This window comes from Moschus berezovskii, chromosome 21, assembly GCF_049115385.1.
Source record: "Moschus berezovskii isolate FMDL1 chromosome 21, NW_MosBer_1.0, whole genome shotgun sequence".
In the NCBI taxonomy this organism is placed as follows: Eukaryota; Metazoa; Chordata; class Mammalia; order Artiodactyla; family Moschidae; genus Moschus; species Moschus berezovskii.
This window is the reverse complement of record NC_142480.1, coordinates 43,749,499-43,774,148: the sequence shown is the minus strand read 5'-3', so window position 1 is coordinate 43,774,148 and position 24,650 is coordinate 43,749,499. Positions and strand designations below refer to the sequence as shown.

Genomic DNA, 24,650 nt, shown 5'->3' with positions numbered 1-24,650 from the left:
TCCTGCTCATCCATTTATTTGTTTCTGGACACTTGGGAGTTCTTTTTGATATTTGAACCATGTATGTGTTGACTCACTTTCACTTTTATTTTGAAAGCATTTTGAAATTAAGTCACTTAGTCGTGTCCGACTCTTTGCCACCCCATGGACTGTAGCCCACCAGGCTCCTTTGCCCATGGGATTTCTCAAGCAAGAATCCTGGAGTGGGTTGCCATTTCCTCCTCCAGGGGATCTTCCCGACCCAGGGATTGAACCTGCGTCTCTTGCATCTCCTGCATCGGCAGATGGATTCTTTACCACTGTGCCACCTGGGAAGCCCCAGGTCCTTATTACTTACTATTTTGTATATATTTGCCGGCATGCTAAGTTGCTTCAGTTGTGTCAGACTCACTGTGACCCTGTGGACCGTAGCCCACCAAGCTGCTTTGTCCAGGGGATTCTCCAGGCAAGAATACTGGAGTAGGTAGCCATTCCCTTCTCCAGGGGATCTTCCCAGATCTCCCACATTCTTTACCATCTGAGCCACCAGGGAAGCTCATATATATGTTGACTCCCTTTCATTTCATCTGAAAACATTTTGAAATTTCATTTCTACATGTAACAGCATCAAGGCTTCCTCTTACTTTCCTTCCTCAGGCTGCACCTGCCAGTGGGCTACCACGGGCGCGCTTCCTCCGTGGTGGTGTCTGGCACCCCGATCCACAGGCCCCTGGGGCAGATGCGACCCGATGACTGTAAGTGCCCCCAGTGCCCAGGCCTTGCTGGGCTCCGCTCTTTGTCCCCACACGCCCAAGTCCATGCCTGGCACCCACTAACCTCTCTTTCTGCTGTTATTCCAGCTAAGCCTCCCGTTTATGGTGCCTGCAAACTCCTGGACTTCGAGTTGGAGATGGTAAGCCTCGTCTCGGTGTTTTACTGGCGTGGGGTCTGTATACACGCTAGGGCAGGAGGGCTCTCTCAGTGGCTGCCCTGGACAGCTGGCCGTTCCCTCATCTCAACCATGTTAATGGCAGTTCTGGGTCCCCACCTGGCCATCGGAAGTACCGTCCAACCTCATTACTCACTGATTCTGTATGTGTAAGCTCACTAACAGTTCATTTGTAACCTCCAAATCAGCAGTCGAGAGGTTTTGAGGGGTCACCTGAGGACACACTCAGGGTGGCAAGAAATTTGAGCCCCAGGTTTAGGTGGTCCTCGGAGTGTCTCCTGGTGAGGGCCCCGTGGTGTGCGCTTTGGGGTCCCCTGGTGTGCGCTTTGGGGTCCGCTGGTGTGCACTTTGGGGTCCCCTGGTTGGACTGTCAGCATGGGCATCTAGGTTGATTGGAGGCAGGCTGTATCTCCCTGTATTTCCGGTCCTGCCTGGTGATATCTTTGGATTCCATCCAGGGGAGACAAATAGTCACTAGTCCCAGGAGGGCATGCCGAGCCAGTCCTCTGCCTGTCACTGCCTTTGTGAGGCTGCCACGTGGCCCATAAGAGAAGGTCTCCCCAAGCCAGATGCCCCAGAGCAGGGCACAGAGCCCCAGTTTAAATGGGACCAGGGTCTTCTCTCTGGGAGTATGGAGGACTTTGCAGGCAGATGCTTTACCTATGTTGATTCCTGTTGGGGGGTGGAAGGGGTGGGCAGAAGGTAAATGGAAAGTCAAGAGTGTGAAGAAACGGTGTACGGGTGGTTAGGGAGCACAGATCATCTTGATGATGGTGGTGAGATTCTCTATAAGATGGCATCATTCTTTTTATAATCTTGACGAAAAATGTGCAATGTTTAAACACCATCACAGAACGAATATAACTGGGACTTGGGTCTTGCAAACGTCATAGTTGATTCTGTGCGCTTCTGGTAGTTATTTTCCCCCACTGATGTCTAGACACTCTCTTGTTTCCTGGATGTTGTGTTAACGATGCTTTCCTTGCACAGATATTCTGGGCTACTCTCTGCCAGTTTTCTGCACAGTGCTGTCTTATTAATTTGAAAGTCTGTTTTGTATTGAAGTGCTTCCCCGGGGGCTCAGATGGACAAGAACCCGCCTGCCAGTGCAGGAGGTATAAGAGATGTGGGTTCGATCCCTGGGTCAGGAAGATCCCTTGGAGAAGGGAATGGCTATCCATTCCACTATTCTTGTCTGTAGAACCCCGTGGACAAGGGAGCCTAGTGGGCTATAGACTATGGGGTCACAAAGAGTCGGAAACGACTGAGCGACTGATACACTTTTGTATTTAATAGCAATTAACCCTTCACTGTAATACATTGTAAATATGTTCTCCCAGTGTGGTATCATTTTGCTTTCTTTATGCAGAAATTTTACAGTTTTATAAAGTCAAACATGTCAATCACTTCCTTTATGGCATTTCCTTTTATGTCATCTTAGACTCTCTCCGCCTGAAGAATTTGAAGATTTGGGAGGTGTTTTGTTTTTCCAGTACTTGTTAGAGCCTTACTCTGCAAAAATTTAGATCTCTCATCCACTTGGAATTGTATGATGGATTAAGGGGTGGAGTTTGCCCCCACAGGCTCTCTTTGCCACATCATGGAGTCAGCCCTCTGATTTTTTATGACATGAATACAAACCCTGGTATTTTCACTTTTCACAAGCCTTGTGTAGCTGTCAAATCTGAAAATGCAGTGTGGGAAAGGGCAGAGGTGTGGGCTGAAGGAGATGAAGAGGGCTGCGTGGTGATCAGGGACCACATGCGGGGGTCTTGGGTGGGCACTGGCCCCCTGCTGCTCACCATGGGCCCGGAGTGGCTTCTGTCAACTCAGGTGCAGCTCATGATATAGAAGTATGGTAGGTTTGTACATAGCAGTCCAGGTATCAGCCAGGGTGTGGAAATGCCTGACCTTGCCTTCTAGGCAAGTGCCCTAGAGCAGCAGGTCAGAGCCAGATTCTCATCAGCTTTCCCGTGTCAGGCTTTCTTTGTAGGCCCTGGGAACAAACTCGGAGAGCCGATCCCCATTTCCAAGGCCCACGAGCACATTTTTGGAATGGTCCTTATGAACGACTGGAGTGGTAATTATGGGGAGTCGGGCTTCCTGGTATTGAGCATCCTGTGCACTCTTGGGTCTGGGGGAAGGCTGGGTGTTTGGGACGCTTTTTGCAGAAGCCAGGTGGTCTCCTGGGTCTGGTGTGGTCAGAGGCAGCAGGTGGTCAGTTGTTGAGAGCGCAGACATCTCGGCTCTGAGCTCTTGGCCAGTCACTTGACCTCTTTGAGCTCCAATGTTCTTGTAAGTTGAACAGAGGGACATGGCTAATATGTTTGAGCAATTTCGTGCCAAGCCCCAGGGCTGAACTCCCGTGGACTCTCATGCCAGATCCCAACTGGGCACTGATAATATTGTTGTTGTTTAGTCGCTAAGTCATGTTCGACTCTTGAGACCCGGTGGACTGTAGCCCACCAGGCTCCTCCATGAGATTCTCCAGGCAAGAATACTGGAGTGGGTTGCCGTGCTCTTCTCCAGGGGATCTTCTCAACCCAGGGATTGAATCTACGTCTCATATCTGCTGCATTGGCAGGCACTTTACCACTAGTGCCACCTGGGAAGCCCAATGATAACATTACTATTCCCATTTTACAGGGGTGAGGGATGAGGCACAGTGATTTCAGCTGTTCGCTGAGCTAAGATTTCAAATCAGACAGCTCCATTTCTGAGTTCGTCTCAACCCCTCTGCCTTATATAGGAGGAAACTGGTGCCAAGTGTCCCAGGATCTATGAGGGTGAGATTCCAGACCCTTCATGGGGAAATATCCTGCCTGCTCCCCCCTTTTATTTAAACAGCAGAAAAACAAATATAATTTGTAAATACAGGAGTGCACAGAAGAGAATTAAGGAAGTGAACAAAGCAGACAGCTTTTATACCTTTTTACAAACAAATAATAAATTTGTAAACAATGGACAAAACACAGGATTTTGGGTCTGGGGTGCTTAATTATTGAAGAAGTAACAACATTTGTTTGCAGACTTTTCTTGGCCTTGAATTCCTATCTCTTGTGACAAATATGTATCTCACCCTCCTGGTGCTGGAAGAGTACTTTTCTTTTTCCTGCCTTTTGGTCATCTCGCTCTTGGTCGCAGCCTGGCACGGTGACCTCAGAGGACCTCTGTCCTTGGTTCTGGGGCAACCAGCTTGTTGGAGTTGGAGCATCAGGGGTGGGGCAAGGCTGAGCTGAGCATCTGTTCCTTCGTCAAGCGGAGAGGGGAGACTTGGCCGGTGGCCCCGTCGGCTTCTGTCAGCCCTGCTTGTCCTTCTCCTATAGCTCGAGACATCCAGAAATGGGAGTACATCCCCCTTGGGCCGTTCCTCGGGAAGAGTTTTGGAACTACCATCTCTCCATGGGTAGTGCCCATGGATGCCCTCATGCCCTTTGCTGTGCCCAACCCGGAGCAGGTAAGACGCCCTCCGTGAGAAGTCCCAAACCCGGGCCCCTCTGCCTCCCAACTGTTTACCCATCCAGCTTGGAGAGGGTCTGGAGGGTAAGCTCTGTGTCCCCAGCATGCCCACGTGCTGGGGGTTTTGACTGCAGGGACCTCTAGGCAAGCATGGCGCCAGTCATTCTGCCTTGTGTTTTCCCTGTCCCTCGCACAGTTCTGGGAAAAAAACATGGAGTTTTGTAACCTTTAGAATCCTCTGAGGCTACAGGAACTGGCCAGTTGGCAGGAGAAGGGGTCCCTTCCAGTATCACTACATTGCACAACCTCCCGTGTCGCCAAATTGTGGTCTGTGTGATGGCGCCCCCTGGAGGCCAACTGACTGCACTGTGGAGCCAGACCACAGGGCGTCCTGGTGCCAAGAGTCCTGGTGCCAGCCTCCTGGTCCCTGTACCACTGTCCTGGCCCGACTCCCGATCTTGGTCCTCAGTCCTCAGGCTGTCACAGTCTGCTGCTGCCTCCATCCCATCACCTCCAGTGACCTCCACCGAAGTGCACTTGACCTTGACTGACGCCGTGGCCTTCTGCTCTCTTCAATATGGACCTCTTTGCTGTTGTCCAGTCACTCAGCTGTATCCGACTCTGAGACCCCAGGGACTGCAACACACCAGACTTCCCTGTCCTTCACCGTCTCCCGGAGTTTGCTCAAACTCATGTCCATTGAGTCAGCCATCTCATCCTCTGTCACCCCCTTCTCCTCCTGCCTTCAATGTTTCCCAGCATCAGGGTCTTTTTCAGTGAGTCAGTTCTTTGCATCAGGTGGCCGAAGTGTTGGAGCTTCAGCTTTGGCATTGGTCCTTGCAGTGAATATTCCCAGGGTTGATTTCCTTTAGGATTGACTGGTTTGATCTTCTTTCGGCCCTTGGCAGCCCCCTACTGTTCCTAGACACTCCGCCCCTGGCTTCTGGTGCCTGGCTCGACTCAGTCCTCCCGTATCTCCTGCAGTGCTCCAGGGGACTCTATCCTCCATGTGGGGGCAGCCCAGGCTGAGCTCTCAGCCTTGCTCTCCCCTCATTCCTGGTCCTGCTCCCCTGAACATCTGACCCTGCTCTCTCATGGCCTCTGCCCCCACCTCACATGCGGCTCCCTGGACATGTCTCAGCCTGCTGTCTTCTCATGGAGCTGTACTGAAACGCTGGGAGTCTTTCCCTGCAGACCAGCTCCTCGTGAGGCTCCTTGGGCTCTCTGGCAGGACCCCCTACTCCCTCCTCCACAGCTCCTGCCAGCATCTCCCTCCCCATCATTTTCAGTCTCTGAGACTTGTCTCCTCCCTCCTCGGTGAGTCCCACTCTCCGAGGGCTGCCTGGCCCGCAGTCACATCCCTGGCTTGTCCCCTCCTGGTCCAGCTCTTTGCTCACAGGCACCGCTCACCCTCACCAAAGACCTTTGGGCTGTCTCTCCTTATATACCCGTCCTTCCCAAATACTGTTGAAGTGCAACCTTCAGGAATCTTGCCACTTGTGAATTATGATTTACTGAATGCTTTTCTTTTTCCTATCCCTACAATGGTTTTTTGGGCTTCCCTGGTGGCTCAGTGGTGAATCTCTCCACCAGTGCAGGAGATGTGGGTTCGATCCCTGGGTTGGGAAGATCCCCTGGAGAAGGAAATGGCAACCCACTGCAGTATTCTTACCTGGGAAATCCCATGGACAGAGGAGCCTGGTGGGCTACAGTCCATGGGGTTGCAAACGAGTTGCTCATGACTTAGCAATTAAACAACAGGGGTTCTTTATATTGAGATTTTATGGTTACAACCCAAGTAGTGCTAAAAAAGAGTGAATACATACACTGCAAAAATAGCCACAGAATTGTCTTTGATATAAATGTTTGCAAGCATCTACAAAGGATGTAGGCTGAATGCTTTTCTTTAAAGCAGCTTCCATTTGAAAACATAGTATATTTAGAAAAGGAACTTCTAGGTCCCTATCCATGTCACTAGCCTCCAACTCAGTCATGAAAAGAAACACATAATCGTGAAAATAAAGTCACCCCACATTAGCTCATGGATCACTAGGGAGTCCCAGATGGCTCTTGGGGAAGACGCTGCTTTTGAACAAAGCACAGACCTTCTGGCCTGGCTGCCAACGTGGCCTGTATCCCTGAGTCCAGGAGCACTAGGGGGACTGTGCACCCTTTGTTGACCAACCTGTCCACTGCCACCCTCACCCCCCAGTGTCCAGGGACACAGCACTGTCCTGGAAAGAGGGGACGCCCCTTCTTCCCAGGTCCTCCTGGCCAGCTGCCCTGCTGTGGGGCCAGCCTGGCCAGCTCAGCCAGCCAACCCAGCCCCTCTGTGTTCCTCTGCCCTCACAGGACCCCAAGCCCCTGCCGTATCTCTGCCATGACCAGCCCTACACATTCGACATCAACCTCTCTGTTGCCCTGAAAGGTACTCCCCTGGGGTCGGAGGCTGTGTCCAGCTGGGTGGACCCCTGAGGCTGCTCGGCGGGGCTGAGTTAAAGGCCAGTGGATCAGTAGTGAGAGAGCCCAGCTTTGCAGGCTACAGCTGAAGTTCAAGTCTCGGTTCTGCCCCTGACCAACTCTGGGACTTTGGGCATGTTACTGAGTCTGTCTGTTACTAAATCTGTCCGGTTTGTCATCTGGCAAGTGGGATAATGATGGTATTCACTTCTCTGTGGAAGTCCCCCGGCTCTGATACCCTACCCTATGAGCTGATTGGTTCATAGACTCTTTAGACGGAGTCATATTAGACAATGGAGAGCCTAAGCCACAGAACAGTTCCCCTTACAAGGTGGGATCCCCCCTCCTTGATTAATGGAATCAAGTCTTCTTGTCAGTTTTACTTGTCTTCCCAACAGGAGAAGGAATGAGCCAGCCAGCTACCATATGCAGGTCTAATTTTAAGGTAAGCTTTGAGGCTGGGCAGACTGCTTTTGGAGGCGAAGGAGACCTTTCTTCCTGGCAGGACCAGGAGAAAAGCATCGATGTCGGGATGTGATGTCGGGTCAGCATGTGGTGGGTTGTTTCCATTTTTTGGTAGAGCTACCATGAACAGTCAAGTCCATGTCTCTGGGTGCATGAATGTGCATATGTCTGGATATACAGGGATAGGAGTGCTGGGTTATAGAGGGTGTATATCCACACTTGGCTGAGGAGTCCTTCCAGACACTTTTCCAAAGGGCTTGTTACAATTTGCACTCATGAGCAGCATCTGAGCATTTTGGCTGCTCCACATCCTGGTCAACAGATGAGCCACTGGCATTGTCATTTCAGCTGTTCTGGGGATTGTGATTTCGCTTTGCATCTCCCTAAAGATGAATGCTGGGAAAGACCGAGGGCAGGAGGAGAAGGGGGCGGCAGAGGATGAGATGTCTGGATGGCACCACCAACTCAAAGCACATGAGTCTGAGCAAACTACAGGAGATAATGAAGCACAGGGAAGCCTTGGCATGCTGCAGTCCCTGGGGTCGCAGAGAGTCGGACGTGACTGGGCGACTGAACAGCAACCACAAGGATGAATGCAGCTGGGCATCCTGTCATGCTTGTTGACCATTTGAACATCCTCTGATTCAGTGTATTCCTGTTTCTTCTAGTCTCCCTCTTAATTTAACTTTATTCTGGGCTCCTTAGGCTGCCAAGAAGGAATGAGGGGGCCTGCTTGAGGGGGCTTTTGTGCAAGAATCTTTTTCTGAGGTTTCCTTTGCCTGGATGTGTAGCTTCAGAAATGGCAGACCTGAGGAGCTGTGGATTTGAGGCGCAGGAGTGCAACCCCTGAGCTGCTCGGCAGGCACGTGGTCCTTGGTCCCTTCCCACCAGGCCTGACCTCCCGTAGTGCTCCCTCATGTCTTGGGCTGCTCTGAGGTCCTGTTTGAGTTGTTCAGCTCTGTTGTCCAGTGTCTGCTCCAAGGCCTGAGGTCTTTGCTCATGAGATACTTCTGCTATAGTGAGAACCTAGACGCTATCAACTCAGGACTCTGGGGTGATTGCAGGACAAAGTGGGATTATGGACTCCTGAGCACGCTGTACATTGAGGGGCTGAGCAGCGAGGTTTGCAATTCCAGGAGTGCTTCTTGGAGAAGGTGGGTTAGGGTTGGACTAGAAAGAGCCCAAGAGCTGGGGCTTTAGCTGGTGAAGGGGCAGGGAGAGAACTGGGGTAGGTCACAGGGTAGGTGCAGGAGGATAGCTTGTCCTTGCTCTAGGGACTGGGAGAGAGCCCGGGGCGGGCTGCTGTGAGTGGGGCTGGCTGCTCCAGGCAGCTCAGGAGAAGCCTGTCCTGCCTATCCCCATCTCTGTGTCCTTGCCCGCAGTACATGTACTGGACAATGCTGCAGCAGCTCACCCACCACTCTGTCAATGGCTGCAACCTGCAGCCGGGGGACCTCTTGGCTTCTGGAACCATCAGCGGGCCGGTGAGTATGTGATTGGTTCCCCTGGGAGCTGCCTGCGTGAAGCATCCCTATTCCCTGTACAGACTGGAGGGTTCTCCCTCGAGAGGGGAGTCCAGCCTGAGCAGGCATATCTTACGGCCCTGTCCACCTCATAGCTTCGTCCGTCTCTGGGTGCAAAAGGGGCTCCTTTTTCAAATGCAGAAAAGATCGGGATGGGGTGAGAGGCTGCCTCCTTCTACTGCAGGAGAGTGAGACTGACAAAGGGGGCCACTGTTGTATCTGGTTGTCACCACCTCACAGCACATCCTTCCAGGATGAGGTGGCCCCACTGCTAACCGCCCCCACCATGAGCCTTCTTTGGTGATGACTGGTTGGTGCATGGACTGGCCACTTCTTGCAAGGTCCAGACCTCAGGCTCTTTTTGATAGAAAGTCTTCCTAGCAGGGGATTGGGTGGGGAGGCCAAGTGTAACAGCATCTGGGTAAGCCCCAGTCTCCAGAGTGGGCAGGGGCCTGGCAGGCGCCTGAAAGGATGGACCTGGGTAGGTTGGTCCAGCATCCTCCCAACCCCCAAGTCCTGAATGAAGTGAGCAGGGCACGTAGGGTACCCTAGCTCGAGGACATTTCCAGGGTGATTCCCACCAAGGCAGGGTCTCTCAGGGCTGTGGGGTCCCTTGCTCCTTCCCAGGCCTCACCCCTACCCCTCGCCTTGCTAACCACTGTCTGCACCAAACCCGACCCGCCCACCATGATGTGAATGCCTGTGACAACTTCTTCCCCTTCTTGCTCTGAAGGAGCCAGAGAGCTTCGGCTGCATGCTGGAACTGTCGTGGAAAGGCACAAGGGCCATAGAGCTGGGGAACGGCCAGACCAGGAAGTTCCTGCTGGACGGGGATGAAGTCATCATGACAGGTGAGGGGCACAAGGCCCACGGGCGGCCTCTCCTCCTCGCCGTCCTCCCCGTCTGCCAGGAAGTCATCTGTCCCATCTGTCCCCACTCCAGCCTTCCCGGCTGTGTGTCTGCTTCTTCTGGCCTTCACCCCAGCCCTGCCTGACAGGGACTGAAGTGAAGTGAAGTAAAAGTCACTCTGTCGTGTCTGACTCTTTGCGACCCCGTGGACTATACAGTCCATGGAATTCTCCAGGCCAAAACACTGGAGTGAATAGCCATTCCCTTCTCCAAGGGATCTTCCCAACCCAGGGATCAAACCCAGGTCTCCTGCATTGCAGGCAGATTCTTTACCAGCTGAGCCACCAGGGAAGCCCAAGAATACTGGAGTGGTTAGCCTAGTCCTTCTCCAGTGGATCTTCCTGACTCAGGAATCAAACTGGGGTCTTCTGCATTGAAGGTGGATTCTTTACCAGCTGAACTACCAGGGAAGTCCCAGCTCTGTGTCTGCTTATTCTGGCCTTCACCCCAGCCCTGCCTACCAGGGACTGGCTTTATTTACTTTTAATCTTTTGGCCAAGACATGTGGCACGTGGGATCTTAGTTCCCCGACCAGGAATCAAACCCGTGTCCCCTGTAGTAAAAATGCAAAATCTTAACCACTGGTCCACTAGGGAAGTCCCTGCCGAGAACTTTAAATCAGAGTCTTCCTGGAGCCAAAAGACCAAGAAAGTCCAGCTCCGTGTCTCCTTCCTCCCAGACCAAAGTGATAAAATAATGGCAGGTTTCACGTTCTGAACTTTGCAGTGCAGAGACCCTGTGCCTTCTGACCTTGTGCCCTTTGACCCTGTGCCTATTACCTGACTGAGTTAGTGACAAGATTTCTAGCAGCCCATTCTGAGGGGCTTCCCAGGTGGCATTAGTAGCGACGAACCTGCCTGCTAATGCAGGAGATATAAGAGATGCAGGTTCGATCCCTTGGTTGGGAAGATGCCCTGGAGGAGGGCATGGCAACCCACGCCAGTATTCTTGCCTGGAGAATCCCCATGGAGAGAGGAGCCTGGAGGACTACAGTCCATGGGGTCACAAAAGAGTTGGACATGACTGAGCATATGAGCACGCACATTCCAAGCAGGTTAGGGCACCCTTACCCCTTGAGGGGCCGTTATACCTATCATTTAATATTGCTGGAGAGGAAGGCGCCACCATGGTCAGAGTCACACAGATTCAGGTTGGACTCCCACATCCCCAGGGGCCCTCGGACCTTCCTTAGGTTATTGAAACTTTCTGAGACTCAGTTTCCTCATCTTTAAAATGGAGCTAAGGATATAGTGCCTAGTGTTACAGCGTGGTTGTAAGGATGAGATGACCCAGTTTAATCCCTCAGGGGCAGGGGCTGTGGGTCCCGCTGGGGTTCCCATGGTGAACCAGAGAGGCGCAGTGCCCACCCATCTGGGGTCGTGCTCCACCACCACTGCAGCACCATTTTACAGACGTGAAAACAAAGTCCCAGCAGTGGGTAAATGACTTGCCTCGGATCTTGCAACCAGTAAGTCAGAAGTTTTCCCATCCAGGTAGCTGGTTTTCAGAACCCCGATTCTTTACCCCTTTGATAACATCTAAAGAAACTCACAAGGCACGCGTTGCTTTGTGAGCACTTAAAATTGGCGACAGTTGTCACCGCTGTCCTCATCATTATTGATGTTTCTTCCAGAACCCACTCTTAAGAAGGCCCAGCATCCTGACCTCTTATTTTTCTAAAAAAATGCGTATTATTTTTAAATTTTTATTTATTTATTTATTTTAAAGACTGCACTGGGTCTTTGCTGCTGTGCATGAGCTTTCTCTAGTTTCTGCGAACTGGAGCTACTCTACAGTTGCAGTACTCTGTACTCCACAAAAGAGAAGACCTTGCAACGAGATGCCCTGGCACCCCAACTAGAGAGTAGCCCCTGCTCACCACAACTAGAGAAAGCCCTCGTGCAGCAGCAAAGATGCAGTGCAGCCAAGAATAAATACATAAAATTTTTTTAAATTTTAAAAAAGAGAAGAGGAAACTGGAGATAGATGGATGGAAGTCTCAGGAACAAGAATAAAAATTATACTTTGGCAGGTGGGGCATTTTGGGAAGCTGGAAAACTGAGCTGTCACTATGGACACTCGTTCCCATTGGGATGCAGTGGGGAGCAGGCAGAGGGTCTATGCTGTGCTTAGCCATTCAGTCGTATCCAACTCTTTGCAACCCCGTGGCCTGTAGCCCACCAGGCTTCTCTGTCCATGGGATTCTCCAGGCAGAAATACTGGAGTGGGTTGCCATTTCCTTCTCCAAGGGATCTTCCCGACCCAGGGATCAAACCCAGGTCTCCTGCATTGCAAGTGGACTCTTTACCATCTGGGCCACCAGGGAAGCCCCAGGCAGAGGGTCAGTCTCCGGGAAAAAGCCAGTGAGATCAGCATGACGGGGCTGACATCCCAGAGGAGATGAGCACGCTTTTCCCTTCCGTGTCCACGGTTGATGGAACCTGACTCAGTGAGGCCAAGGATCTGCCTTCCCGCTCTGCCCAGGTCTTGGTGACACGCACTGACTTGGGTGTGGACTTTCTGGGCCCCTGGGCCCTGCCTCGATGCACCTGCCCCCAGCTTCTCCTCCCTGGCCTGGAGAGCAGCAGCCTGGGGGCCCAGAAAGACCTGGGTGCAGAGCATCACCGCCATCCTCAGGGCCATGGTCTTTGGGGACATTTGGCATCGTCTGGAGCCAGTTTTGGCCAACTCTGAAGGGCAGCCAGACATGCTCCTAGACATCCCAAGTGCACAGGACAGCCTGTCTTGAGAATCATCCATCCAGCTCAAACCGTCACGAGTCACTGAGGTTCGGAAACCCTGTTCAGGCATCTTCCCTCCAGCTATAAGATGGGGAGGAAGTGGCTGGCTCTCCTACCAAGATGTCACTGTGCATCTGTGCTTAAGGAAGCAGGCAGTGCCAGTTTGCTGGGAGGGTTGGTGCTGTTGTGCCCAGGGCAGGAAGGAGCCATGTGACTGACAGAGTGCCCAGCATTGGGGGTGGGGAGGAGAAAGACACTCCATTAGTGTTTGCAGCTCTCCAGGAAGAAGGGTCTTAAACAATACTGCCTCTTGGAGTGACTTGTCTTGATAGATGATTGATGTATTTCTGCCAAGTTTTGCTTTAATAGGCTTTTTTTTCCTCCTGGGGACACGAATACTTCTGAGCATCGAGATTCAAAAGTGACTGATGGAAAAATAGTGAAACTGAGCAACAGAATAGGCAAGGATATTGCTCTGGACCGAAGGTGACCCTGAGTGTTAGGGGTCAGTGCTGAGGTGGCCAGGATGTCCTCGGAGATGCCAGGGACAGTGAGGGGCAGGTTTGGGGGTGTTGCTGTGGGGTCCACTTTTCCACCTTCCCAGAGAAGGCCAGCAGTTAGAGTAGCCCACACAGGGAGAATGAGGCGGCTGGCCAGGCAGGAGCGGGGAGGTGGGAGGAGACAGGCTGTGTCAGCAGGGCTGAGCCACAGGTGGCTGGGTGGACTGTGCCCGGGCTCACCGGGAGGGCTTTTGGGGACATCCTTGACCCATCTCCCAAGGCTGCCTTCGGTCTCATGCTATTCCCTCTGTTGGGCACGCCCTTTTCATTGTCCCCCTACTGGCTAACTCCTACCCACCAGTCAAGTCCCCACTCAGGTGGGGTTCCCATCAGCAGCAAGTTCCCTCCTTCTCCTGTCTCCTCCACACTGCTCTCCCATCACCTCGTAGACTTTCCTACTCTAACGCATACTAGTCGGGCAGCTCCTGCTGAACCGATCCTTCTCAGATACAGGGACAAGGGCCTCCTGCTGTCTGCTTTCTGGAATTGATTGAATTTGTTAAACATTTTCTCTGGGAGAAGTGTCATGCTGGGGCTTCACCCAAGTGTGTCATTAAATCCTCACCACCCTGAGAGGAAAGGATTGCTGTTCCCATTTGTAGACAAGGGAGTAGCTGAGCTCAGAGTTTAAACAAGCTGCCCCCAGACCCCCAACTTATAATTCTCCTAATAGCTGACACTGAGCATTTGCCCTCGGCCAGGCACTTCTGGGAGTTCTCTGTGTATTAACTCACATCATCTTTGTAATAGTCCTGCTCAGTGGGTACTATCATTAGATCCATTTCACAGATGAGGAAGCTGAGTTCTCAGGAGCCCCAAGTAGGTGGAAGAGCCAGACTTTGAACCCTGGCCTCAGGCTAATTAGCAGACCTAATTAGGGTGTGAACTCAGACTCACATAGGGAGAGTTGACCTCTGCCTCTTCCCTCACCTCTCAGGAGAGCCATCGCTCTACCCCTGCACTGCTTTCTGGGGTCCCTGACAGTAGGATGGGCCTGGAGTTCCATCTTGGTGCTCTGCCCAGGTCCTGGAGAGGGTAGTTTTCTGTTGAATATACCTATTTGTTATCCTGATGGTGCCTTTCTGCCCCGGGCCCAGCCGTGTGCTGACCAGTGCTGTGGCTGCCTGGGCGTTGGTTCCCTGAGCTTGGCGGCTCTGTGGCTGAGCCCCTGTCCTCTCTCTGTTGCAGGGCACTGCCAGGGGGACGGGTACCGCATTGGCTTCGGCCAGTGTGCGGGGAAAGTGCTGCCTGCCGTCTCGCTCACCTGAGGTCCTCTCTGCTCTCCCAGAAACACCAGACTGGCACGCCGCCCCCTCCACCTCCCTGGGGGGACCAGGGGCCCCCACTGTGGCTGCAGGCCTGGTTCTTCATTCAATAATAAAGCCACTGTGCTCCATCTTCATGCGCTGAGCCTGGCACGGCTGTGAGTGCACAGTGCCTACTCGTGTTCTTGGTTTGTTTTTGTTCTGTTATTTTGTTTGTTTGTTTGCTTTTTTTTTTTACAGCCAGTAGAACTGAGACTGGACTCCACAGCTTTGAACTTCTAGGGCTAATTGTGAAACAGTGGTTGGAACCTTGATTTTGATCCTTGGAAGTGAGCTTCTCAAGGCAGGGTTGTGCTTGACTTATCTTTGTGTCCAAACCCCTTTACACAGGTTGTTGTTTAATCACTTTAGTCATGTCAGACTCTTTGTGGCCCCATGGACTATAGCCCACCAGGCTCCTCTGTCGATGGAATTTCCCAGGCAAGAATACTGGAAGCCACCACAGTAGCTGCTCATAAACATGTGTGGCATTGCATCACAGAGTTGCCTGTCTCAGCCCTGTGGGTGTCATCCCATCACAGCCCTCTGGAGTCATTCCTCCTTCGTGTCTGTTCATAGGGAGCCAGAGCCCCCATTCCATCTTCAAGGTGACACCCAATATTTCCCCACTAATGGTCTGACTGATATGAAACAGGGCTGACATGTCTGATTCATTTGTGATTGCATAAACTGTAGCCTGCCAGGCTCCCCTGTCCATAGAATTTCCCAAGCAAGAATACTGGAATGGGTAGCCATTCCCTTTGCCAGGGGATCTTCCCGACCCAGGGATCAAACACTCATCTCCTGCATTTGCAGGCGGATTCCTTACCACTGAGCCACCTGGGAAGTCCCCCCAGAAACAATACAAGAATGCAAAAACCAGATTTAGCACTACAATATTTTATGACAGTAGAAGGTAGCTGGAGATTCTACATGCTATCAAACAGTATGATACATGACCGCTAGGGGAGGAGTATAATTACTGGGAGGAGGCGTGGATTAATCAGCTGCATCTCTGTGTAGTCAGGCTGGAGGATTCTGAGTTCTCCGGTCCCTCTTAATGACTGCATTAGGCCAGAGGACACCCCTTTTCTTGGAGAAGCGAGCACAACAGAACCTCGCGAGGTCACCCTGTTCTTGGTGCAGAAGGGAGGAGAGTGGACCAAACTTCATAAGAAGCCCGAGAGGCATCAGTGACTGACACTGATCCCCTCTCCCAGATAGTCACGGTTTGAAAGTCAGTTTTGAAGCTCTCGCTGGGCCATGCCTAAGATCTGCTGGCAGGAAGAGCATCCGGGGCTCCATGCAGGTTCCTCTCCCTGTGTTCCTCCAGACCTGCTGGTCATCCTTCCCTGTCCTGCCGTGTCTTGGGAGGAGGAAGACCTCCATGGATGACGTCACTCAGGTTCACACCTTCTGGCTTCGGCCTGGGCTCCGGTAAAGGAGGCACAAGCTGAGGGTGGAATATAAGAGAAGAAAGAAGGCAGGGGTATCTACGTTCCTCACTTCTTCTCTGCTGGGCTAGGGTTTGGGCGGCTCTGTGCCAGCGTCTCCCTGCCTACCTGTGGCTCAATAACACTTGCTTGTTTCTGGTTCTACTGTTCCCTCCCTAAGCAAGAGCTGCCAGTGGCGTCTCATGGTCATCAATCCTGAACTAGTCACCATCCTTTTCTCTCCCTTTTTACATTTTCAACATTTTTTATTGAAGAATAGTTGGTTTACCATGTAGTGTTTAATTTCTGCTGTACAGCAAAGTGACTGTTATATGTGTGTGTGTATATATATATAGTTTTTCATTCTGATTTATTGCAGTCTACTGAGTACAGTTCCCTGTGCTGTACAGTAGGACCTTTTTGTTTATCCATCCTTTAGATATTAGTTTGCACCTGCTAATCCCAACCTCCCAATTCTTCCCTCCCCTGTCCCCTCTCCCTGCTTGGCAACCACAAGTCTGTTCTCTATGTCTGCAAGTCTGTTTCTGTTTCATAGATATGTTCATTTGTGTTGCATTTTTAAACCCTGCCTACATTTTTGAAAATAGTCCTTAAATTAGACCCTCTTCAATCAATCAAACCCTCTTCAGTTGCTTCCTGACTAATAAAGCCATTGGTACCAGGAGTGGTGTCAGGAAACAGGCTCTGAAAATAACATGCTGGAATTGGGCTTCTTGCATATTAGATGAGCACAGAGTAACCTCCTGACTGGGGGAGGCAGGACATGAACAGTCTGTTTTGTGTAATACTATCACAGTTATCGAAATATTCTTGGTGTTGGCATAGGATGGAGTGCAGGTTGACAGTAAAGCACTAGGAGAAGAGTTACTGGTGGGACTTCCCTAGTGGTCCAGTGGCTAAGGCTCTGTGCTCCAAATGCAGGCAGCCCATGTTCGATCCCTGGTCAGGGAACTAGATCACACAAGCCACAACTAAAGATTCCACATGCCACAGTGAAGACTGACGATCCTGCGTGCAGCAACTAAGACCTGGCTCAGCTAAATGAATGAAAGAATGAACAAATATTTTTTAAAAAATCATTGGCACTTAGTTGCTAGGGGAATATTGATGATCACATGGGACTGAGCGACTGAACTGAACTGAACTGAACTGAACTGGGATGGGTGGGCTGCTCTTGATTGCCCTGGAGAGTTTACATAAAGAGGAAGATAAACTCCAAATCTTGAGTTCATAACTGAAGTGTCAGATGGAGAAGCAGAAGGCACGCATGCAGTGGTTAAGTGACTTTCCTTGGCTGTAGGACAGACGAAGGTCTGGCTTGCAGAGTTTCAGTGCCAGGGAACCGTGCAATGCCAGGTAATTGTGTGTGTCAATAAAGTCTCTTAGCTGAGGCAAGGACCTTGAAACTTGTTAAAAATACAAATTATAGGACTTCTATTTTGCTGTACAGCAGAAATGAACACAACACTGCAAATCAAATATACTTAAAAAAGTAAACAACCTCCCCCCCAAAAAAAATTTATAATACTTTGATTGACAAATTAAAGGACAGACAACAAGATCAACTGAATTAAACATTCTGGGGTGGGGGTCCAGAAATTGTGTTAGAACAAACTTTCCAAGTGATTCTGATGCACGCTAAAGTTTGAGAACCACTGTACCTGAAAGTACTTTCTGCTGCATCCCGATCAATAAAGATAATAAAAAGAGTTCACCTTCATCAGGCAGGAGGTGGTGGCATACCTTAATTGTATTCCCTCCAGAGTTCACTCGCTCTTCTCTGTTGTATTGTGTGGGACCCTGATCATCTTGTCAACCCACAGCACCTCATGAATGGCTGCTATATTGATGCTTGTACTCAGTTGCTCGGTCGTGCTGTACTGATGACATGGTGCTAACTGCCTCTGCTGAGTGGAGTATAGCAAGGACCACAAATGGCATGGGCTTGCCAGAAGCTGAGAGCAAACCCCTGTGGACTGGCAGGAGGATTCTTTACCACTGAGCCCCCGGGGAAGCCCATCATCAGTGTATATTAATGTCAATTAAAATGAACAAGTGAATATATCTCTCACTTCTTAAAATGGAAATCTTTGTTCCAGATAGAATTCACTTTCACCACTTCCATGGGGAAATGATTTGTTCACACAGATCCTACTGTCTCTTAAAGCCCACTCCCTGGAGCAATCTTTCAGGCCAAGTTCAACACTAGCCCTTCTGATCTGAGTAGAAGATCTCCTTTAGGTTTTTTTATGACTTGACTTCAAGCGTGTGCTTTGGTCTAGCATGGAAAGTCTTCAGCAACCATGCGTCCATCTTTCTCTCCACCCCCCATTTGAAGGTAGGGACCCCCAGGCACCTCTCTTCTCTGTTCTGGTGCAGAGAGGGTGCTCAGCGGCTGGGCAGTAAGGATGGCAGCCCTGTCTCTAGTTTCTGCCATCACCCTGTGTCTGGGAGACTTGATGGGTAGCACGTACTCTCCAAGGTCAGTGTGGGGCCTCTGCATGTGCCCTCCATATTGCAGAAATTTCTTGGGTTCCAGTGGCTGGGGGCATGTTGGAATATCCGCTCTTAGGTGAGAAACCTCGCTTTTCCTTTTGCCACCCACTATGAAGAAAGAGGCTCAGTGGTTTATGAACCTCTCTGGGTTTTTGAGGCAATGTGCAGGATCTTCGTGTGTGCCACTCTGCTGCATGTACTGGGTGCATCCTAAGGTTGCTATGTTTTCTTATAATTTAATTTAATTTTTATTTTTTGGCTGGAGGATAATTGCTTTGCAATGTTATATTGTTTTCTGCTGTACAACGTGAATCAGTCATAACTATATATATGTGTGTGTGTATATATATTATATACATATATACCTTCCCTCTTGAGCCTCCGTCCCACCCCCCACCCCATGCTGAGATCATCCTGCCGGCATCTGGGTCTCCTCATCTTGTGCTAGTTGGCAGAGAAGGGGACCACTGAGCTGTTCAGGGTGATTTATTCCAGCATCTCAGGGAAAATGGGGCTGTTGTAACACAATGTGGCCAAGGGAGACTGGCTCTAGAACCCAGGGCTTCACTGGAGACTCTCTGGTTACTTCTCACCCCATATCCCTATTCTGTAGGTCTAGGCTGGGGGCATGAATTTATTTATTTTCTTGGGGCATTAAGTAATTAATTAGTTATCTGGAGGCATGCTTTTATTTAATATCTGGAGGCATGAATTCATTTACTTATTATCTGGGGCTTGAATTTATTATCTGGAGGGATTAATTAATCAGTTAATTATCTGGGGGCATGGATTTATTTATTTGCTATCTGGAGAGAAGAATTTATTTTCTGGAGGCACAAATTCATTTATTTATTATCTGGGGGTTTGATTTTATTTATCTATTATCTAGAGACAGGAATTTATCTATTATTTGGGGCTTGAATTTATTATCTGGAGGCATTAATTAATTAATTATCTGGGGGAGCATGGATTTATTTACTTATTTATGGTTGAGCTGTGCAGCACATGGGATCTTAGTTCCCAAACCAGGGTTCGAACCCAAACCCCCTGCATTGGACGCTCAGAGTCTTAACCTCTGGACCACCAAAGAAATCCCAGTACTAGTTAGTTTTCATTTGCTCTATTTCACTGATATATATGAACCCTATCACCCAGAGTTCCCTGTTCTTTTGCTTCTGCTGTTTTTGGCTGCTGGGACAGGAGACTAGAGGGCAGAGAGTGAGAAATCTTATTCTCTTCCCACCGAGCTGCACTTTGATTGGCTGCCTGTAGCCATGGCTTTGGTTGGGGGGGAGTCCTCTTCCAGTAGCTTCTGGGAACACCCTCTCCTTCTCCTTTTTTCTGGCAAAAGTGGTGATGGATTTGCATTGTGGGTCATCCATGGGTATTTTGTCCCCTTCTTTTGTTTCCCTTGACTCTGACCAACCTCTGTAAATATTCCGTCATTAAACTGTCTTCATGGAATGCTTTGGGGGTACATCTCTCTCCTGCCAGGATTCTGAGTGGTACGGGTCCCCAAGACAAACTCCCCAGGAAGGGGGAAGAATCTTAGCTGATGATGACCAAGGATTCAGGGCTGGCATGGCTAAGGCTGTCTGTCCATCTGGACACAGCCAGCCTGGTGTACTGTTTTGACGGAATGACTGGGTATGTGAACGTGGACCAGGGAGCTTGGCTCAAGTGCCTCTCAGCAGCCTGGGCCATCAGCAAAGAGGGCACTGCAGGCTGTCCTTCACACACGCGGGACTGTGGACGTGGAAACGCACTTGTGGACATGCCACGCTTTGAAATTCTCCCCACGTGGTGTTTAGAAGCAGAACCAGCTCCTTTTGGATTGAATTAGCCTCAATTTCTGTGGCAATTTTATAGGAGAGGGAGTCATGGGTGTTTCAAATCAGTAAGAAGGGACTTGCCTTGTGGTCCCATGGCTAAGACTCTGTGCATCCAGTGCAGTGGGGAAGGTTCCATCCCTGATCAGGGAACTAAGATCCCGCATGCAGCATGGCATGACCAAAAAAAGAGTAGCAATTCAATAAGAACATGTATATATTTGAGCAACTAACTGGAAAAAATGAAACAGAGTTGATGGGAATTGATTGACCAGGCGAGTAAAGCTGGTGTCCTCTATTAGTCATACCAGCCTGTCTGAGCGCTCTCAGCGCTCAAGTTTCTGCTAGGCACCATCACTGATTTCTTGCTTCTGCTGTTTTTCTCTGCCTCACCTGTCCCTAGCATGACATCCCTTTCCAGATAACATTCCTTCACATCACCCACTTCCCAGATGTCTTTTTTATCCCCCAGATGTCTTTCTTGCCCTGCAAACACCATGGCCACAAGGTGGATTGTGTATCAGACTTTACTGAGAGTTTGGGATAACAGGAAGGGACTGGAGCAGAGCACAGAACAGGCAACAGCTTAAAATCAACCACCAAACACCTGTCTGGAGACTCCATCACCCATACCCTGCAGGGGGACTTTTTCTCTGATCGTATTTTGCCTTAAATCCTGGGTTGAGGTCAACACTTCTTTCTCTTTGATGCTTTTCATTTTCTCTCTGCCAGCTTCCAGTCTTCAAAAATTCTCTCCACTTCTTTTGCTGAACAGTTTACCTCTCCATCCCAAGCCCTACCTTCATCTCAGCCAGCTACAAACTGGCTAAGATGCTCTGATGACAAAGGACCATCTCCTCCATCCTTTAGCAGCTAAAGCAACAACAAAAGCTTGAAATTTCAGTTGGGTTTTCCCTTATTATGATCAAATATTTAGACGGCTCGCCCTCCCCCCTGTGTCTCTTAGGTGCAGCGGGTGTCATTTAAATACTTACTATCCACCATCCTGAGCAAGCCCCAGGGTTCATCATATCTGTCTTAAGCGTTCTTTATTTATTTTTATTTTGCAACGTGTATACTAGGGGGAAATGAAAGCAATCCACATACTTAATAACAGGATTCTGGATAACTATGCTCATGCACTAGATGGTATGGTTTGTAGCCACTAAAATGATAAGTAGGAAGACTGTAGCAGAAACATGCTTATGAAGAAATGTTATGAGATACTGATTAAAATGTTGTAACAGAAGGCTTTTATGAAGAAAATATATTTTGCATGTGGACAAAGATGAGAAGGGAACACATGGACACACAATGGAAATCACTGTTATCTGGAGGCTTAGAATAGGAGTGATTTTGAAATTTTCATCTTTTGCTGAAATGTTATTATTTCCCTTTGCCACCAAAAACGTCAAAAGAGATAGGGTGGGAAATATTAGCAACTCTAGGTGTGGGAAAGAAATAAGTGAGACCACAGGACCCCCAGGGCAGTGCTTCTCAAACTAATTGATCATATCCTTTTCTAAAAACATATTGATGCATTTAATTAATGTGTGTGCATGCTCAGTCACATCCGACTTTTTGTGACCCCCCATGGACTGTAGCCTGTGAGGCTCCTCTGTCCATGGGATTCTACAGGCAAGAATACTGGAGTGGATTGCCATTTCCTCCTCCAGGGGATCTTCCCAATTCAGGGATAGAACTTGAGTTTCTTGCATTGGCAGGATGCTTTACCACTGAGCCACCTTGGAAGTCCAAGTTCGTGCATAGAAATCACTCAGTGGATCTTGCTAAGAGATTTCTGGGCCCCACCTGCAGAGATTAGAGTTCTGGAGGTCTGGAGTAGGGTTCCATGATTTTGGATTTTTAGCAAGTTCCTCAATGTTGCAGGTGCTATTTGTCTTTCATCAGGGTTTGAGTAGTACAGCCCTTGGGCACCTGTTGTTCACTCCTTAGAGCTCTAAAATGTCTCCAAGTGGGGTCTTCAAGACCTCTTGTTCCTCGGGATCTGTTATTTGCTGATTGGGAGTTGGTTCTGATCGGCACTGTAAATCCATGCTAATGAGCTTTTCACAGAAGTGCTTGGTATCTCTGAGGTAGGCTGCAGAGTGAAGGCTGCTGCTGGGCCTGAGGCAATGGACAGGGTCCTTGCTCTAGATCGTCCCCTCAGACGGAGCCTCCAATGCATTTCAGTCCACTGCCTTTGCCAGCTGTCCCTTACTGCATCCCACACAGTGGAGGGTGGCATGGGGAACAGATGGAAATGCCCTGGAGAGCCACCTGAACAGCGGTGCCCTTGTTCACTTTCAAAGTGGTCACCTAGTGGTGACAGTGCTTTGGAAAGCTATTTCCCAGGTGACCCGGGATGGGGTGGTATTGATGGTGAGGATGCGGGTGATGGGAAGGGAGCCTTGAGCTTCTTCCCAGCTGCAGGTCATTTCTGAGGGAGATGGCAGGCATGCCTTAGAGGGATAGAATAAATAACTTCAGAATCAGGGGGTGTTCAGGCGGTCTCATTTAACTTCATATTGTGTTTGCAGGATTACTGATGACAATGATGATTACGTAAATTACCATATTCCTTGAGGTCAGGTGCTGGGTGGGAGAGGTTGCTGTGAGCATTCCTCTGACCAGGTCCTGGCTGGGAGGTCTGGCCTTTCAGAAGGTCCCTGGAACCGAGGAAAACCCAGGGTTCCAGATTCCTCTGAGAGAGGGGAATCCAGACCCGTCATTCTCCCAGTTCAGACTCCTGGCTTCTCCTGGGGTAGGTAAAATTCGAAAAAAGACATGAATGTTTGCCCATGTTCTCTCATTTCATCCTCACAACAACCTTGTGAGGTAGATGTTATTCCCTTATTTTACAGATGAGGAAATTGCGGATCAGAGAGGCTGAGTTATTGGGATAGGGCAAGAAAGTAGAGGAGCTGGGACTTGGGACCAGGTTTGTGGACTCTGGTCCAGTATTCTTGCTGCAATGTCTTAGATTTAGGTGATGGAGTGTGAGGGGGGTGAGAAGGGTGGGAAAAGAGTCATTCTAATCAACAACTTATTCCTTGACTCCCGCCACGGCACATTTACATTCAAAGCACTCCCCCTCCTGCCCTTTCATTCACATGAGGCTTACACAAAACAAAAAGGGCAAGGTTTTTCCTCCTCCTTTATACAACGAGGGGACGGAGGTGCAGAGAGGTAAAGTGACTTGCTCAAGGTCACACAGCCTTAGAGTGACAGACAAGAGTAGAACCCAGGTCTTCCTGTCTGATATTCATCTCATATACTGAGTGCTCTCAAGAGGTCAGTGGGTGAAATAATTTTGCATGAAGAATAGTGGGGAGAAAAAATGAAACATATGACCAACGGAGATAATTATTACACCATAACTTATCCACCAGTGGAATACTCTGCAGCCAGTAAAAATGGTGGCTATGACCAGCCTAGACAGCATATTAAAAAGCAGAGACATTACTTTGCCAACAAAGGTCCATCTAGTCAAGGCTATGGTTTTTCCAGTGGTCATGTATGGATATAAGAGTTGGACTATAAAGAAAGTTGAGAGCAGAAGAATTGATGCTTTTGAACTGTGGTGTTGGAGAAGGCTCTTGAGAGTCCCTTGGACTGCAAGGAGATCCAACCAGTCCTTTCTAAAGGAGATCAGTCCTGGGTGTTCATTGGAAGGACTGATGTTGAAGCTGAAACTCCAATATTTTGGCCACCTGATGCAAAGAGCTGACTCATTTGAAAAGACCATGATGCTGGGAAAGATTGAGGGCACGAGGAGAAGGGGACGACAGAGGATGAGATGATTGGATGGCATCACCGATTCGATGGACATGGGTTTGGGTGGACTCCGGGAGTTGGTGATGGACAGGGAGGCCTGGCATGCTGTGGTTCATGGGGTTGCAAAGAGTTGGACACGACTAAGTGACTTAACTGAACTGAACCGAAGAGAGTTTGATGACATGAGAAAGTGTTCATGCTGTAATATGAAGTGATGCAACACCATGCACACAGTTTGACTATTGAAAAATACATGTAAAAATGCTGAGAGAAAATATATCAAGATGGCACCTTTGGGGAAGTGGGATTATACGTATTATTTTCCCCCTTTCCTTTCTATTATTTTTCTGTATTTTTCCAAACTTCTAAAATACACATTTCATTTATAACAGGAAAAAATATACCCCTCTATATTTTAGTTTAAAAAAATATTGCTGGGAAGCAGCCCCTGTGCTTTTTGTGAATTTGAATCCATCTGCTTCCCTGGGTCACCACCCCGGCTCCACTGCCAGCCCATTGGGAAGGGGCTGGGTTTCAGGTGGATGTCTATGCTGTGCACCCCTGAGGCTAGTGCGTGTGCTACTTGACATGATCAGGGCAAGGGTCTCCTCAAAACTGGACCACTGTTATATGATCTGTCCTGTATCCAATGCCAAATGGGGCTTGGGAGCCAGGGAAGGTGACTGCCCATAGTCTCACACTGAGTCCCCAGCCTGGAACCCAGGCCTACTGACTCGCGGACCTC

General features: G+C 49.6%; 1 protein-coding gene across 3 annotated transcripts in view; it reads left to right on the top strand.

The window, feature by feature from the left end:
• FAH (fumarylacetoacetate hydrolase) overlaps positions 1-24,650 on the top strand; it is a 51,194-nt gene that overhangs the window by 14,182 nt on the left and 12,362 nt on the right. For 2 of the 3 annotated variants that reach the window (XM_088829578.1, XM_088829577.1), the window contains exons 6-13: positions 637-734; positions 840-892; positions 2,909-3,008; positions 4,255-4,385; positions 6,740-6,815; positions 7,246-7,292; positions 8,695-8,796; positions 9,569-9,686. In XM_088829578.1, coding sequence (XP_088685704.1) covers positions 637-734; positions 840-892; positions 2,909-3,008; positions 4,255-4,385; positions 6,740-6,815; positions 7,246-7,292; positions 8,695-8,796; positions 9,569-9,686 — 725 coding nt within the window. Of the gene's footprint in view, positions 1-636; positions 735-839; positions 893-2,908; positions 3,009-4,254; positions 4,386-6,739; positions 6,816-7,245; positions 7,293-8,694; positions 8,797-9,568; positions 9,687-14,233; positions 14,493-24,650 lie in introns of those variants that run through there. The other variant, XM_055417944.2, reaches the window with a different exon arrangement.